The sequence below is a fragment of the Hordeum vulgare genome, chromosome 7H (assembly GCF_904849725.1).
Source record: "Hordeum vulgare subsp. vulgare chromosome 7H, MorexV3_pseudomolecules_assembly, whole genome shotgun sequence".
Classification (NCBI taxonomy): Eukaryota; Viridiplantae; Streptophyta; class Magnoliopsida; order Poales; family Poaceae; genus Hordeum; species Hordeum vulgare.
In genome coordinates this window covers 570,766,420-570,783,543 of record NC_058524.1, presented here as the reverse complement: position 1 = coordinate 570,783,543, position 17,124 = coordinate 570,766,420, and the positions used below count along the sequence as shown (strand labels likewise).

At 47.0% G+C, this 17,124-nt stretch overlaps 1 protein-coding gene across 1 annotated transcript; it reads right to left on the bottom strand.

Moving 5' to 3' along the window:
• Positions 1–6,728: 6,728 nt before the first annotated feature.
• LOC123409542 (probable protein phosphatase 2C 59) lies at positions 6,729–8,896 on the bottom strand. The gene is made up of 8 exons (XM_045102410.1): positions 8,680–8,896; positions 8,255–8,382; positions 8,074–8,172; positions 7,791–7,949; positions 7,562–7,648; positions 7,378–7,469; positions 7,217–7,291; positions 6,729–7,127 (listed from the first exon to the last, which is right to left on the bottom strand). The coding sequence occupies exons 1-8, from the start codon at positions 8,724–8,726 to the stop codon at positions 6,948–6,950; spliced, it is 867 nt and encodes a 288-aa protein (XP_044958345.1). The 5' UTR covers positions 8,727–8,896; the 3' UTR covers positions 6,729–6,947.
• Positions 8,897–17,124: the final 8,228 nt, after the last annotated feature.

The following is a 17,124-nucleotide window of genomic DNA, read 5'->3' as shown; positions in this document are numbered from 1 at the left end:
TTAGGTCCAGCCTTGGGTTTCTTCGGCGGATTGGCAACAGGCTTGCCGCTCTTCTTCGAATTGCCCTTCTTGCCTTTGCCGTTTCTCTTGAAACTAGTGGTCTTATTCACCATCAACACTTGATGCTCTTTACGGAGTTCAGACTCTGCGACTTTCAACATCGCAAACAACTCGCCGGGAGACTTGTTCATCCCTTGCATGTTGTAGTTCAACACAAAGCCTTTGTAGCTTGGCGGCAGTGATTGAAGGATTCTGTCAGTGATAGCTTCTTGCGGGAGTTCAATCCCCAGCTCAGCTAGACGGTTTGAGTACCAAGACATTTTGAGCACATGTTCACTGACACACGAGTTTTCCTCCATCTTGCAAGCATAGAATTTATCGGAGGTCTCATACCTCTCGATCCGGGCGTTCTTCTGAAAGATAAACTCCAACTCCTGGAACATCTCAAATGCTCCATGACGCTCAAAGCGACGTTGAAGTCCCGGTTCTAAGCCATACAAGACTGCACATTGAACTATTGAGTAGTCCTCCTTACGTGCTAACCAAGCGTTCTTAACATCCTGATCAGCCGTAGCGGGTGGTTCATCTCCTAGCGCAGCATTAAGGACATAATCCTTCTTCCCAGCTTGTAAGATTAGCTTAAGATTACGAGCCCAGTCTACAAAGTTGCTTCCATCATCTTTCAACTTAGCTTTCTCTAGGAACGTATAAATATTCAGGATGACTGTCGCGTGAGCCATGATCTACAACACAAATATATTCAAAGTGGACTTAGACTATGTTCAAGATAATTAGAGTTCAACTTAATCAAATTATAGGCTAAACTCCCACTCAAAAAGTACATCTCTCTGGTCATTTCAGTGGTTCATGATCCACTTACACTATCCCAAGTCCGATCATCACGTGAGTTGAGTATAGTTTCAGTGGTAAGCATCCCTATGCTAATCATATCAACTATATGATTCATGATCGACCTTTCGGTCTCATGTGTTCCGAGGCCATGTCTGCACATGCTAGGCTCGTCAAGCTTAACCCGAGTGTTCCGCGTGCGCAACTGTTTTGCACCCGTTGTATGTGAACGTTGAGTCTATCACACCCGATCATCACGTGGTGTCTCGAAACGACGAACTGTAGCAACGGTGCACAGTCGGGGAGAACACAATTTCGTCTTGAAATTTTAGTGAGAGATCACCTCATAATTCTACCGTCGTTCTAAGCAAAATAAGGTGCATAAAAGGATTAACATCACATGCAATTCATAAGTGACATGATATGGCCATCATCACGTGCTTCTTGATCTCCATCACCAAAGCACCGGCACGATCTTCTTGTCACCGGCGCCACACCATGATCATCCATCAACGTGTTGCCATCGGGGTTGTCGTGCTACTCATGCTATTACTACCAAAGCTACATCCTAGCAAAATAGTAAACGCATCTGCAAGCACAAACGTTAGTATAAAGACAACCCTATGGCTCCTGCCGGTTGCCGTACCATCGACGTGCAAGTCGATATTTCTATTACAACATGATCATCTCATACATCCAATATATCACATCACATCGTTGGCCATATCACATCACAAGCATACCCTGCAAAAACAAGTTAGACGTTCTCTAATTTTGTTGTTGCATGTTTTATGTGGTGACCAAGGGCATCTAGTAGGATCGCATCTTACTTACGCAAACACCACAACGAAGATATATGAGTTGCTGTTTAACCTCATCCAAGGACCTCCTCGGTCAAATCCGATTCAACTAAAGTTGGAGAAACCGTCACTTGCCAGTCATCTTTGAGCAAAGGGGGTTACTCGTAACGATGAAACCAGTCTCTCGTAAGCGTACGAGTAATGTCGGTCCAAGCCGCTTCAATCCAACAATACCGCGGAATCAAGAAAAGACTAAGGAGGGCAGCAAAACGCACATCACCGCCCACAAAAACTTTTGTGTTCTACTCGAGAAGACATCTACGCATGAACCTAGTTCTGATACCACTGTTGGGGAACGTCGCATGGGAAACAAAAATTTTCCTACGCGCACGAAGACCTATCATGGTGATGTCCATCTACGAGAGGGGATGAGTGATCTACGTACCCTTGTAGACCGTACAGCAGAAGCGTTAGAGAACGCGGTTGATGTAGTGGAACGTCCTCACGTCCCTCGATCCGCCCCGCGAACAATCCCGCGATCAGTCCCACGATCTAGTACCGAACGGACGGCACCTCCGAGTTCAGCACACGTACAGCTCGACGATGATCTCGGCCTTCTTGATCCAGCAAGAGAGACGGAGAGGTAGAAGAGTTCTCCGGCAGCGTGACGGCGCTCCGGAGGTTGGTGATGACCTTGTCTCAGCAGGGCTCCGCCCGAGCTCCGCAGAAACGCGATCTAGAGGAAAAACCGTGGAGGTATGTGGTCGGGCTGCCGTGGAAAAGTCGTCTCAAATCAGCCCTAAAACCTCCGTATATATAGGTGGGAGGGAGGGGGCCTTGCCTTGGGGCTCAAGGAGCCCCAAGGGGGTTGGCCGAGTCCAAGGGGGAGGACTCTCCCCCCTCAAACCGAGTTGGACTAGGTTTGGTGTGAGGGAGTCCCCCTTCCTTCCCACCTCCTCCCTTTTTTTCTTTCTCTCTTGATTTTCTTCTCCTTGGCGCATAGGGCACTTGTGGGCTGTCCCACCAGCCCACTAAGGGCTGGTGTGTCTTCCCCAAGGCCTATGGGCTTCCCCGGGGTGGATTGCCCCCCCCCCCCCCCCCGGTGAACTCCCGGAACCCATTCGTCATTCCCGGTACATTCCCGGTAACTCCGAAAACCTTCCGGTAATCAAATGAGGTCATCCTATATATCAATCTTCGTTTCCGGACCATTCCGGAAACCCTCGTGACGTCCGTGATCTCATCCGGGACTCCGAACAACATTCGGTAACCAACCATATAACTCAAATACGCGTAAAACAACGTCAAACCTTAAGTGTGCAGACCCTGCGGGTTCGAGAACTATGTAGACATGACCCGAGAGACTCCTCGGTCAATATCCAATAGCGGGACCTGGATGCCCATATTGGATCCTACATATTCTACGAAGATCTTATTGTTTGAACCTCAGTGCCAAGGATTCGTATAATCCCGTATGTCATTCCCTTTGTCCTTCGGTATGTTACTTGCCCGAGATTCGATCGTCAGTATCCGCATACCTATTTCAATCTCGTTTACCGGCAAGTCTCTTTACTCGTTTCGTCATACAAGATCCCGCAACTTACACTAAGTTACATTGCTTGCAAGGCTTGTGTGTGATGTTGTATTACCAAGTGGGCCCCGAGATACCTCTCCGTCACACGGAGTGACAAATCCCAGTCTTGATCCATACTAACTCAACTAACACCTTCGGAGATACGTGTAGAGCATCTTTATAGTCACCCAGTTACGTTGCAACGTTTGATACACACAAAGCATTCCTCCGGTGTCAGTGAGTTATATGATCTCATGGTCATAGGAATAAATACTTGACATGCAGAAAACAGTAGCAACAAAATGACACGATCAACATGCTACGTCTATTAGTTTGGGTCTAGTCCATCACGTGATTCTCCCAATGACGTGATCCAGTTATCAAGCAACAACACCTTGTTCATAATCAGAAGACACTGACTATCATCGATCAACTGGCTAGCCAACTAGAGGCATGCTAGGGACGGTGAGTCTTCATTCAATACAATTATAGCATGGATAATAAACTATTATCTTGATACAGGAATTATAATAATAACTATATTTATTATTGCCTCTAGGGCATAATTCCAACAGAAACTAGGTGAGCAACCTATATTATGCTAACAACAACAACAACAAGAAAGTAACAAATACAAAGTAAAGGTAAGAAGTAACCAGAAATGGAACTGATGAAGATGAGGATGTGTTACCAAAGTTACTTCCCTTTGAGAGGAAGTACGTCTTCGTTGCAGTGGTATGGAGGCACAATGCTTCCCAAGATGCCACTAAGGCCACCGTATTCACATCACGCCCTCACACAATGCGAGATGCCGTGATTCCACTAACAATGCCCTTGGAGGCAGCGACCGAACCTTTACAAACAAGGTTGGAGCAATCTCCACAACTTAATTCGAGCCTCCCAACGAAACAACGAAGCTTCACAAAAATGGAATTTGGCTTCAAGGTGACGTCAACCGTCTAGGGTGCTCAAACATCCAAGAGTAACAAGATCTGCAAGGGATTATTGGGGGAATCAAATTTCTCTGGGTGGAAGTGTAGATCAAGGTCCTTTCAAGGAAACCCTAGAGTATTAACAAGTTCTGTTGGCTAGGGAGAGAGATCTGGCGAAAATGGATCTTGACGCAACAATGGAGCTTAGGGTTGGGAAAGGTGAGCTTCTTGGGGAAGAAGACCCCCTTTATATAGTGTCGGGACAATTCCAATCGTTACCCACTCACATAGCCCACACATGAGCGGTACCTCCACCCATTAGAGGTAGTACCGCTGCTGGGAGTGATACTACCGCTGCGGGTGTAGAGCAGCAGATTAAGAAGGGAGACAGAGGGGTGTATTACTACCGAGGCGGTACTACCGCTGCCAGGAGCGGTACTACCGCCCATAATGGGTAGTACCGCCACCCACATCCGTTCAAGATCTGTTGAGACCCAACCTAAGAAAACCCAAGCGAAGCCGGCGCGGTAGTAATAAGTGGTACTACCTCTCTCTGAGTGGTACTACCGCCCAGAACTACTGCTATAGAAATCGCTCAGTTCTACATGAAAAGTGTCGAGATCCCGAGGCAGCGGCACAAGCAAATTGTAGTGGCCGGGGCACTACCGCCCGAGAGCGGTACTACCGCTGACCAGGGCGATACTACCACGGATAAGAGGTAGTACTGCCGCTTGGGTCTTTTTAGGCAGAACAAGGGCACGGTTAGAGGCTCCATCGTGGCGGGAAAGGAACAAGGGTGCGATAAAATGTGTATGTGATGATTCCATCCAAATCTTTTCAACGCGGACCCCCTTTTAATAATACAAATTTTCCTACGACTCAAGTCCACCGACAGTGGAACGTATGAAATAAAACCGTCTTCACTTTAATACACTGAGGGGCAGGAATTGTCTTGTGCCATATGTTGAAATACAGGCTTCGTGCACACGATTAGTACGTAATTGCATTGTTATCAATCACCAAAATCATTAGGATAAAAATATGCCTTAACAAAGGGTGATAACGATCTCCAGGAAAGGTAGATTTGACAGGTCTCTTAAATGAACAATGACATTATGAAACTGACCAACTCCCAAGAGCAGGATTCCATTGGGGAAGAGATGGTCTATGGTCTCAGCGCACCTAGCACACATCACACGAGTGTATTCCTCAATGAAGAAGTAATTTGTTTGAGGGAATTCCTTATTATTTAGTCCGTTAATCGTAAGCAGCGGAAGAACAATTTATGTTTAGGCTGACAGCATGAGGACCATAACCATTTGGTAGTCAATCCTTCCGATTGCGGCCATGTTAATCACTCTGTTTTGTTGTAACTACTTAAATTGTAAATAGACCTCTTCAGACAAAGGCCGGCGAAAACAATCTTCCAGATTATTGGTAGTTAGGATATGTCTAGCTGATATTGGATTGTTAATTGCAGAAGATTGAATCACCCAGACCCAAACATGGAGTGGCAATTTATTTGTAGGCGTTAAATAATTTCAAGCAGTTCCTCTATCAAAAGGAACAAAGATCCTCCTTCTCACTGAAAGACAGTGCCCTCTATATCTATCAAACTCTTTGATTACTCCTTTGTGGAGTTTGATGATTTTAAGAAAACGATGTGATTCTTCCTGTTCGATCCTTCTCCGATGAAATGGATTATTACCACGCTTTTTGCCGGCTGATAAAAAACTTCTTGAGGGTAGTGATTTAATGATTTTGGCAACTTTAATTGAAGTCTAGGAAAATCCCCTAAGGTAAGGGATAGGTTGCTTTAATTAACTAATCGAGCCCCTTGAGTACACACCATTTTTAGCAATGGCTTGTAATGTGTCATCTCTTTCACTACCAGCACCCTTCATCATAACTTCTACTCGTTGCAAATACTGTATGCATGAATACCATCTACTGTTGTTCTTTGACCAGCACAAGGTGATGCTATGCCTTTTTTTGTGCATTTGAATTCACAAGTACCGGCCGATGACCAGAAAATGGGCAGAGCAGATAATTCAACATAACAGATTGCAGTCTTTCAATAGTTCCAAGAAAATAAGCAGTCCTGTTTAATCTGGTACAGAATGACATTGTGCCATTTTTACAAGCATGAGGAAGTTCATGCCATCATCAAAGGATGTTGATGGAGTAGATGTTTAACTTGCTATAGTTGACTCTAAGGCCCGAGGCAAAGGCAAAAGAATCCATCAACAATTCAGAAGATCCAACTTCTCAACCTGAGCTCATAAAAATCAGGGTACCAAAGCACTAGAGGGAAAAGAAAATCAGAGCTAGAAGACGGAGCAAGTGGTCTTGTTAAGTGCCCTGTGAACCAGAGCAGTTCTTTCATCCTCAATGCTATTCTTTTTATCATGTCATCTTTTTTTTTTTTTTTTTTTTTTTTTTTTTGCGTTAGCATGTTATAAGATGATATCTTTTGGCGTTAGCATCTGTTTCATATTTTTATTTCTATCGAACGGTTTTCTCGGCTGAATTAGCATTGTGCTGTGCAAACAGATCGCCGGTCGGAGACGCACATTTACAAGACTTGAAATTTGAAGTGAGAACAGCTGAGAACATACATGATCAGTACAGGCAATGGTAAACTGGAGTGAAGCAAATAAACACGCACGCAAAGGGCTACACCATCAGACACACTGCTTGCACAACGCATTGCCCTGTGAACCTACGCGCTTCCAAGAGGAATGTTCAGTTGCCCGGCACGACCGCACGACATGGGTTGGAGATGAGGAATGTTCACTTGCCCAGCACGACAGGGGTTGGACGTTCGTTGGTGGCCGCCGGGGGCTGCTGGTCGAGAAAACGGACGACGACGCAGGTGATGTTGTCGGCGCTTCCCCTCCGGGTCGCCTCGACGAGGAGCTTCTTGGCCGCCTGCTGCGAGTCCACGATCGGCTTCACCATGGCCACCGCTTCCTGGTAAACAGAGCAGTCATCTCAGAATTCTGCTTCTTGCTAGCTGCGAGTTCAGTTCAGCTCGTACAAGGATGAGTGATGTTTTTTACCTCGTTGGTCACGACGTCCCACAGTCCGTCGCTCGCCAGGATGAGGAACTCCAGAGAGCTGTCGACCACCTCCTCCTGTTGTGTTCCAAAATCTCATGTCAGGGAACAATGTTTCTGTCTTGGTGACACATGGTTGCAGAACTCTGAAGATAGATACTGACCTTGATCTCTGGATCGGCAACCACGTACTGCTTCAACAGTTTGTCACCAAACGCTCGAGAAACGGCAAGCACGCCGCCTACACGCCATGTACCTACAGATTACATTGCCACTGAACAATGAGCCGAAAGATTCAAATACCAAACTGGAAGCTACCACTCTCAGAACATGTCAATATGTACACACCTGCCCACATGACGAAGCCTCCGGCATCCTCTATCCTCTGCCTCTCGTCTGTCTGGTCAGGCTTATGGTCCCTTGACACCGCTATAGCTGCACGCACCATCAAGATGGTCAGGATCATGATCCATTCATACAACAGAGACATGCACAACCTGATTAATAGCCACAGGTGAGGCACGCCGTTCCAAATTGCTGGAAACATGATCCGAAAACGATGTCGATCGGCGCTTACCATCACCACCTCTACAAATGACGGCCCTGGAATCCCCAACGTTTGCCACCACCAGGCGATCACCAACAAGAATGGCCGTGGAGGCCGTCGACCCTGCATCTCGGTTGTGGGCGGTATCGGCTTTCAGGAGCTCTGAATCCGTATGGGTGAAAGTTTCAGCTGCAGAGGAATATTATATTTCAGTGACGAAATATCAGTGCCCAATTAAGCAATAGTACGTTCTGCAATGTGTTCTGATCAACAGAATGCTATGTCGAATTCAGGGAAACATATATAACAGTACCAATAGCAGACTTGGTATCGGTGAAGAACTTTGGGTGCTTGATTAAGTTGCTGAAAAGGTTCTGCTTGACGAACTCCGCCGCTCGAGCTCCACCATGGCCTGCAGTAACGGATCAGTAATCAGCCATCTCTGCTGCCTAAGGTAGTTCGCTGACAAAACTCCAAACCCCATATTATCTTACCGTCGAAAACACCGAACAGCCCGACGGTCTCTCCATCGACGCCATCGATTCTTGTCTCGTGGAAGTCCTCCATGGAAGATCTTTTCCCTAGGCAGCTCGCATAACCATAGCTAAACTTACCATTCTCACTGCCACGATAAAGAACAAATTAATACCATCCACACGGAACAATGATCCGAGCTAAAATCCTTTAGATGCATTTCAGAATTAACTCGCCATCGTCATTAGAATGCCATAACATGATGCTAGTATATATACAACAATAACAAATTTGCCATTTCCCGCATGCATGATGATGATGATGATGATGATGCACCAAAAGTTAGAAACCGAACGCGGACAGGGACAACAGCGGCGGTTCACCAAGAAGAACGGCAAAGGTGCACGAACGAGAAGAAATGGCGAGATCACGTCAGATGGTATACCTGAACCCGCCGCCACTGACAGGCCTGGTGTCCCCGCGGTGCCCCATCTATCGGCGGAGGATGACAACGGCCGGCCGGATTCCTCTTCAACGCGCAAGCGCAACACGGCCGGTGATGGCGGGCGGCGACGAGGGAAGAAGAAGAACCAATGGTCCCGGGAGCCTCTCGCGGTCGTAAATAGGGAAGCTGGAGGAGAAACCGGAGGCGGAAGCTCAAGGAGCTCGTGCGCCTAAAAGGGGGGCGGGGGCGCGTGCGGTGGCGGGGGGAGGAGCCCGACGGGCGGTGCCGTGCGGGGGCACGTGGCGGCGCGGGAAAGGGGGCGGGGTCAATGGCGTGGACGCGCCGGGAGGGCCCGTGCAGTCCACGGCTTTTCTTGGATCTCTCGCTCGACCATCATCATGGACATGAGAAGGGTCGACTCTCTCCCCTCCTTCGTGTTGGTTTTGGTTTCGTGGTTCTGCGCCATGACTCGGCTCGACCGGCCGGGCGTCGGCGAATCGAATCGGGACGGTGGCGGTCGTGGATTAGGTCGTGGACACGGAGGCGCTCGCATGCACGTGGCGTGGCCATGGGCCATGGCGGGACGAAGGTGTGCGTCTCTGGATGAGTTACACGTGTCCGCTTGCGGTGCGGCACACGTCCGAGCGCCCAATAAATGGTACGAGTACTGCGCTGCCGGCTGGCCGGCACGTCAGTGTTTGGTGCCGTGACGAACTTCTAGCGGCGGTGTTGATTCGTACTTCCTCCGTTGCTAAATACTCGCTCCAAAAGTATTTAGATTACTTTTTTTGAATGGATTTATTCAGCAAAAGCCTCGACAGAATCTGTCAAAAGAAACGTTACAAGAAAACTAGGTTTTGAGTCAAGCCAACATCCTGTCACATCATGTGTGCTTGCTTGCTTGGCACACAGATGCGGTACCGGCTGGCCGGTCCGTGCACACGTCAGTATTTGGTGCCGTGATGAACTTCTAACGGCGATGTTGATTCGTACTTCACTACTTTCTCCGATCCTAAATATAAAATATATGTCTTTTTAAGGTTCTGACACATGATTCTGTCACATGATTACTATATGTAATTCATGTCAATAAATAAGCGAATTTTATATTTTCTAAACGTTTTTGGTTTGTTTTCACGTCCCAACGCAACCAATACCATGGGGTCTGAATAGGACGCATGACAGGCTCGTGCGATAACTGCTCGAATCATCCGTGCGCGTGTTCTTTTGAAACAGGCTTTCGCCCCGCTTTATAGATAAAGCAAATACTCCAACATCCAAACAACCACAACCCAACATAGTGAAGAAAAAGAAAATTGTTGGGGCCAGAACACAATCACGCCCAAGTGAAAGGAGAGGAAACATAAAAGGCCACCATAGGGGCAAGCTAAGAAGCAGGCGAACGGACGGAGAGCCGTCGGGCGGACGTCAGCAACGCGTCCAAATACAGCTGAAGCCGGTCACGGTCTCGGGGCCTAACGAGCGGATGCCAGAGCTGCAAGAAGGCAAGAAATTTGAAGAACGAGTCAGAGACACGCCGCTGAAACACGTGCTCAATCATCATTTTATTGCGAGTAGTCCAAAGAGTCCACATCATAGCTGCGAAGACAAACCAGAACAATCGGCGCTTACAGCCAACCTGAGTGGCCCTTACCTGCAGAAACTCTGCAAGATCATGAGCCTCCCACTCCGGTTCCAGAGCCTCACGCACAAAGCACCAAAGTGCCTGCGCAGCTACGCAAGAGAACAAAATGTGTGTTCCCGTTTCCGGTATGCGACACAGGGGACAGATGTCGTTGCCCGGACCATGGCGTTTCAATACCTCGGTCCCCGAAGGCAAACGGTCTGAGAGAAGCTGTCAAACGAAAATCTTGATCTTCAGGGGCATCGGGGCTTTCCAAAGAGGGGATAGCCACGGAAGAACTGGCAACTCGGAGAGCGCATGATAAGCCAAACTAACGGAGAATTCTCCCGAAGGAAAGAGACTCCAAGAAATAGTGTCATTGGCCGAAGAAACCGGAAGAGGGACTACTTCCTTCAAGACATTCCATTCCTGTACCTCGGCTGGTCCAAAGGAGCGGCGGAACGCAAAATGCCATCTGTCCTCCAAAGCAGCCGCAAATACAAGGATAGTCGGGTCGTCACAAATAGCAAAGAGCCTCGGAAACCGCAAGCGCAGAGGATCTCCAGCAAGCCAGGGGTCCAACCAAAATTGGGTCCCAGACCCATTGCACACCGAGAACCGCAAACCCAACCTAATATCATCCTTGATGGCCTGGATAGATTTCCAGAACTGGGACCCAGCCGAGTGCGAGCAGGCCAAGAGGGGCTTACCCTGCAGGTACTTGGACTCAATCAGCTGTAGCCACAAATCCCCATCTCCCCGCAGGATCCGCCACACCCAATATAGCATGAGGGCAACGTTCATACGGCGAGACACAGGGATGTCCAACCCCCCTCGGTCCTTCGGCAGGCAGATGTCAGCCCACTTCACCATATGGTATTTAGGTCAACCATCCCGTGCCTGCCAGAAGAACCTAGCCAGCTCCTTGTCAAAGGCACTATGCACACCTTCGGACAAGATGTACATCCCCCTCATGTACATCCCGTGCGTGTGTTCATAGTTGTTTCCCTCGTCTCTCTCTATGGCAAGTGGGCTCCATGTCGTTTCCTTAAACAATCGCCGGATTCCTCGTGCACGACTCCCTCTCCTCATGCGTAGGTTGCCCCACTCCACCCCACTCCTCCGCACTCTGCCATTACTTCCCTCTTCCGCTTCTTCCCAGTGAACCAAGGCGGAATCGAGGTCATTTCCCCTTCTTCCTGAGCGAATTAAGGCGGGAGGCTGCTGGTTGCTTCTGTGGCAGTCGGCGATCAATTTGTTCCGGTGAGATTTCCTTCGCCCCCTTGTGTTTGCGCCGTGAGGTGAACCCGGGGTTTCGCGGGCGATATGTGGAGCGTGTAGACGTGTTTTTTCTGGTGTAGCGAGCCGTTTCGTTGGTGTGTTAGTTTTCGTACTTGAAATTAGTGTGCAGAAAGGAGTTGGGGTGTGTTTTTGGGTTCGTTCCAATTACGTTGGACGCAGTTGTGGTGATGTAGTTTAGGCGTAGGTTTGTGCGAAACCTGTGGTTCAAGATCAATTTGGTTGAGGTGGTCATACGCGTCTGATTTCCCTCGCGTTCCATCTCGTTTTGGTGAAGTTTTGAATGTGGCAATGAACTCTATAGTCAATCCCCTTCCTGATGTATTGCACAAGGTTCTAGTGTAAATTCGTATTGCGATAATAAACTATGATGATGCATATCTACCAGGACCCTTTGATTAAAATTACCACTGTATTTGCTATGTGTCACCATGAAATTGCCTGCTAGGGCACATGCTTCAAATCCAGCAAAATGCTTAATGTTTCTTACTATGTTCTTTTTCTTGTCAATATCATTGTATTTGTTAGTGGTTACCTTGAAACCCCACTATAGTCGAGTTGTTTCATATCTAGCATAATGCTTAAATTTTGCCATGGCTTATTGTTTCAGATTACCATTGGATTTGTTAGTTGTTACCTTGAAATTCCTCTCGTGTTTTCAAAATACCAGAGGTAATAGTAACAATAGTTACTGTCCGTTAAGAAAGTTATAATGGCTCATAAGTTTTGATTATCAGGCTCATGCATACAAGTTACCCCTGGATTTGCTAGTTGTACCATGCAATTCCTCTCATGTTTTCAAAGTCCCGGTGGTTATAGTAACTATAGTTATTGTTGATTAAGAAAGTTATCATGGCTGATAAGTTTTGATTACCAGTCTCATGCATACAAGTTACCACTTGATTTGGTTGATGTGTATTTCAGTTAACTTTCGCAACTCTTTAATTGTTAGTCCTTCATTGTTTTGTTTCTTTGTACTTGGAAGGGGCATGATGCCAAAGAAGCGCACAGGATATGGTGATGGTGTTGGAATTATGCCCTAGAGGCAATAATAAATGTATAGTTATTATTATAATTCCTGTGTCAAGATAATAGTTTATTATCCATGCTATAATTGTATTGAATGAAGACTCATTTACATGTGTGGATACATAGACAAAACACCGTCCCTAGCATGCCTCTAGTTGGCTAGCCAGTTGATCGATGATAGTCAGTGTCTTCTGATTATGAACAAGGTGTTGTTGCTTGATAACTGGATCACGTCATTAGGAGAATCACGTGATGGACTAGACCCAAACTAATAGACGTAGCATGTTGATCGTGTCATTTTGTTGCTACTGTTTTCTGCGTGTCAAGTATTTATTCCTATGACCATGAGATCATATAACTCACTGACACCGGAGGAATGCTTTGTGTGTATCAAATGTCGCAACGTAACTGGGTGACTATAAAGATGCTCTACAGGTATCTCCGAAGGTGTTAGTTGAGTTAGTATGGATCAAGACTGGGATTTGTCACTCCGTGTGACGGAGAGGTATCTCGGGGCCCACTCGGTAATACAACATCACACACAAGCCTTGCAAGCAATGTAACTTAGTGTAAGTTGCGGGATCTTGTATTACGGAACGAGTAAAGAGACTTGCCGGTAAACGAGATTGAAATAGGTATACGGATACTGACGATCGAATCTCGGGCAAGTAACATACCGAAGGACAAAGGGAATGACATACGGGATTATACGAATCCTTGGCACTGAGGTTCAAACGATAAAGATCTTCGTACAATATGTAGGATCCAATATGGGCATCCAGGTCCCGCTATTGGATATTGACCGAGGAGTCTCTCGGGTCATGTCTACATAGTTCTCGAACCCGCAGGGTCTGCACACTTAAGGTTCGACATTGTTTTATGCGTATTTGAGTTATATGGTTGGTTACCGAATGTTGTTCGGAGTCTCGGATAAGATCACGGACGTCACGAGGGATTCCGGAATGGTCCGGAAACGAAGATTGATATATAGGATGACCTCATTTGATTACCGGAAGGTTTTCGGAGTTACCGGGAATGTACCGGGAATGACGAATGGGTTCCTGGAGTTCACCGGAGGGGGGCAACCCACTCCGGGGAAGCCCATAGGCTTTTGGGGGACACACCAGCCCTTAGTGGGCTGGTGGGACAGCCCCAAAGGGGCCTATGCGCCAAGAGAAGAAAATCAAAGGAAAAGAAAAAAAAAAGAGGGAAGAAGTGGGAAGGGAGGGGGACTCCTCCCACCAAACCAAGTCCAACTCGGTTTGGGGGGGGAGTCCTCCCCCCTGGGCTCGGCCGACCCCTTGGGGATCCCTTGGACCCCAAGGCAAGGTCCCCCTCCCTCCTCCTATATATATGGGGCTTTTAGGGCAGATTTGAGATGACTTTCTCACGGCTGCCCGACCACATACCTCCATAGTTTTTCCTCTAGATCGCGTTTCTACGGAGTTCGGGCGGAGCCCTGCTGAGACGAGATCATCACCAACCTCCGGAGCGCCGTCACGCTGCCGGAGAACTCTTCTACCTCTCCGTCTCTCTTGCTGGATCAAGAAGGCCGAGATCATCGTCGAGCTGTACGTGTGCTGAACGCGGAGGTGCCGTCCGTTCGGTACTAGATCGTGGGACTGATCGCGGGATTGTTCGCGGGGCGGATCGAGGGACGTGAGGACGTTCCACTACATCAACCGCGTTCTCTAACGCTTCTGTTGTACGATCTACAAGGGTACGTAGATCACTCATCCCCTCTCGTAGATGGACATCACCATGATAGGTCTTCGTGCGCGTAGGAAAATTTTTGCTTCCCATGCGACGTTTCCCTGCAGTGGCATCATGAGCTAGGTTCATGCGTAGATGTATTCTCGAGTAGAACACAAAAGGTTTTGTGGGCGGTGATGTGCGTTTTGCTGCCCTCCTTAGTCTTTTCTTGATTCCGCGGTATTGTTGGATTGAAGCGGCTTGGACCGACATTACTCGTACGCTTACGAGAGACTGGTTTCATCGTTACGAGTAACCCCCTTTGCTCAAAGATGACTGGCAAGTGACGGTTTCTCCAACTTTAGTTGAATCGGATTTGACCGAGGATGTCCTTGGATGAGGTTAAATAGCAACTCATATATCTCCGTTGTGGTGTTTGCGTAAGTAAGATGCGATCCTACTAGATACCCTTGGTCACCACGTAAAACTTGCAACAACAAAATTAGAGGACGTCTAACTTGTTTTTGCAGGGTATGATTGTGATGTGATATGGCCAATGATGTGATGTGATATATTGGATGTATGAGATGATCATGTTGTAATAGAAATATCGACTTGCACGTCGATGGTATGGCAACCGGCAGGAGCCATAGGGTTGTCTTTATACTAACATATTTGTGCTTGCAGATGCGTTTACTATTTTGCTAGGATGTAGCTTTAATAGTAATAGCATAAGTAGCACGACAACCCCGATGGCAACACGTTGATGGATGATCATGGTAGTGTAAGTGGATCATGAACCACTCAAATGACTAGAGAGATGTACTTTTTGAGTGGGAGTTTAGCATATAATTTGATTAAGTTGAACTCTAATTATCTTGAACATAGTCTAAAGTCCACTTTGAATATATTTGTGTTGTAGATCATGGCTCACGCAAGTGTCATCCTGAATTTTAATACGTTCATAGAGAAAGCTAAGTTGAAAGATTATGGAAGCAACTTTGTAGACTGGGCTCGTAATCTTAAGCTAATCTTACAAGCTGGAAAGAAGGATTATGTCCTTAATGCTGCGCTAGGAGATGAACCACCCGCTACGGCTGATCAGGATGTTAAGAATGCTTGGTTAGCGCGTAAGGAGGACTACTCAATAGTTCAATGTGCAGTCTTGTATGGCTTAGAACCGGGACTTCAACGTCGCTTTGAGCGTCATGGAGCATTTGAGATGTTCCAGGAGTTGAAGTTTATCTTTCAGAAGAACGCCCGGATAGAGAGGTATGAGACCTCCGATAAATTCTATGCTTGCAAGATGGAGGAAAACTCGTCTGTCAGTGAACATGTGCTCAAAATGTCTGGGTACTCAAACCGTCTAGCTGAACTGGGGATTGAACTCCCGCAAGAAGCTATCACTGACAGAATCCTTCAATCACTGCCGCCAAGCTATAAAGGCTTTGTGTTGAACTACAACATGCAAGGGATGAACAAGTCTCCCGGCGAGTTGTTTGCGATGCTGAAAGTCGCAGAGTCTGAACTCCGTAAAGAGCATCAAGTGTTGATGGTGAGCAAGACCACTAGTTTCAAGAGAAACGGCAAAGGCAAGAAGGGCATTTCGAAGAAGAGCGCCAAGCCTGTTGCCAATCCGCCGAAGAAACCCAAGGCTGGACCTAAGCCTGAAACAGAGTGCTTCTATTGCAAGGGTATGGGTCACTGGAAGCGCAATTGCCCCAAGTATCTGGCAGATAAGAAGGCGGGCAAAGAAAAATCAGGTATATTTGATATACATGTTATTGATGTGTACTTAACCGGCTCTCGCAGTAGTGCCTGGGTATTCGATACCGGTTCTGTTGCTCACATTTGCAACTCGAAACAGGAACTGCGGAATAGACGAAGGCTGGCGAAAGACGAAGTGACGATGCGCGTAGGAAACGGTTCCAAGGTTGATGCAATCGCCGTCGGCACCGTGTCACTTCAACTACCTTCGGGATTAGTGATGAACTTAAATCATTGTTATTTAGTGCCTGCGTTGAGCATGAACATTATATCTGGATCTTGTTTATTGCGAGACGGTTACTCTTTTAAGTCTGAGAATAATGGTTGTTCTATTTCTATGAGTAACATCTTTTATGGTCATGCACCGAATGTGAGAGGATTGTTCATATTGAATCTCGATAGCGATACGCATATACATAACATTGAGACCAAAAGAGTTAGAGTAAACAATGATAGCGCCATATTTTTGTGGCATTGCCGCTTGGGTCATATTGGTGTAAAGCGCATGAAGAAACTCCATGCTGATGGACTTTCGGAGTCACTTGATTTTGATTCACTTGACACGTGCGAACCATGCCTCATGGGCAAGATGACTAAAACTCCGTTCTCCAGAACAATGGAGCGTGCAAATGACTTGTTGGAAATCATACATACCGATGTGTGTGGCCCGATGAGCGTGGAGGCACGCGGCGGATATCATTATTTTCTCACCTTCACTGACGATTTAAGTAGATATGGTTATGTCTACTTGATGAAGCACAAGTCTGAAACATTTGAAAAGTTCAAGCAATTTCAGAGTGAAGTAGAAAATCATCGTAACAAGAAGATCAAGTTCCTACGGTCTGATCGTGGGGGTGAATATCTGAGTTTCGAGTTTGGTACTCACTTAAGACAATGTGGAATTGTTTCGCAGTTAACACCGCCTGGAACACCACAGCGTAATGGTGTGTCCGAACGTCGTAATCGTACTTTGTTAGAGATGGTGCGATCTATGATGTCTTTTACTGATTTGACGTTATCATTTTGGGGTTATG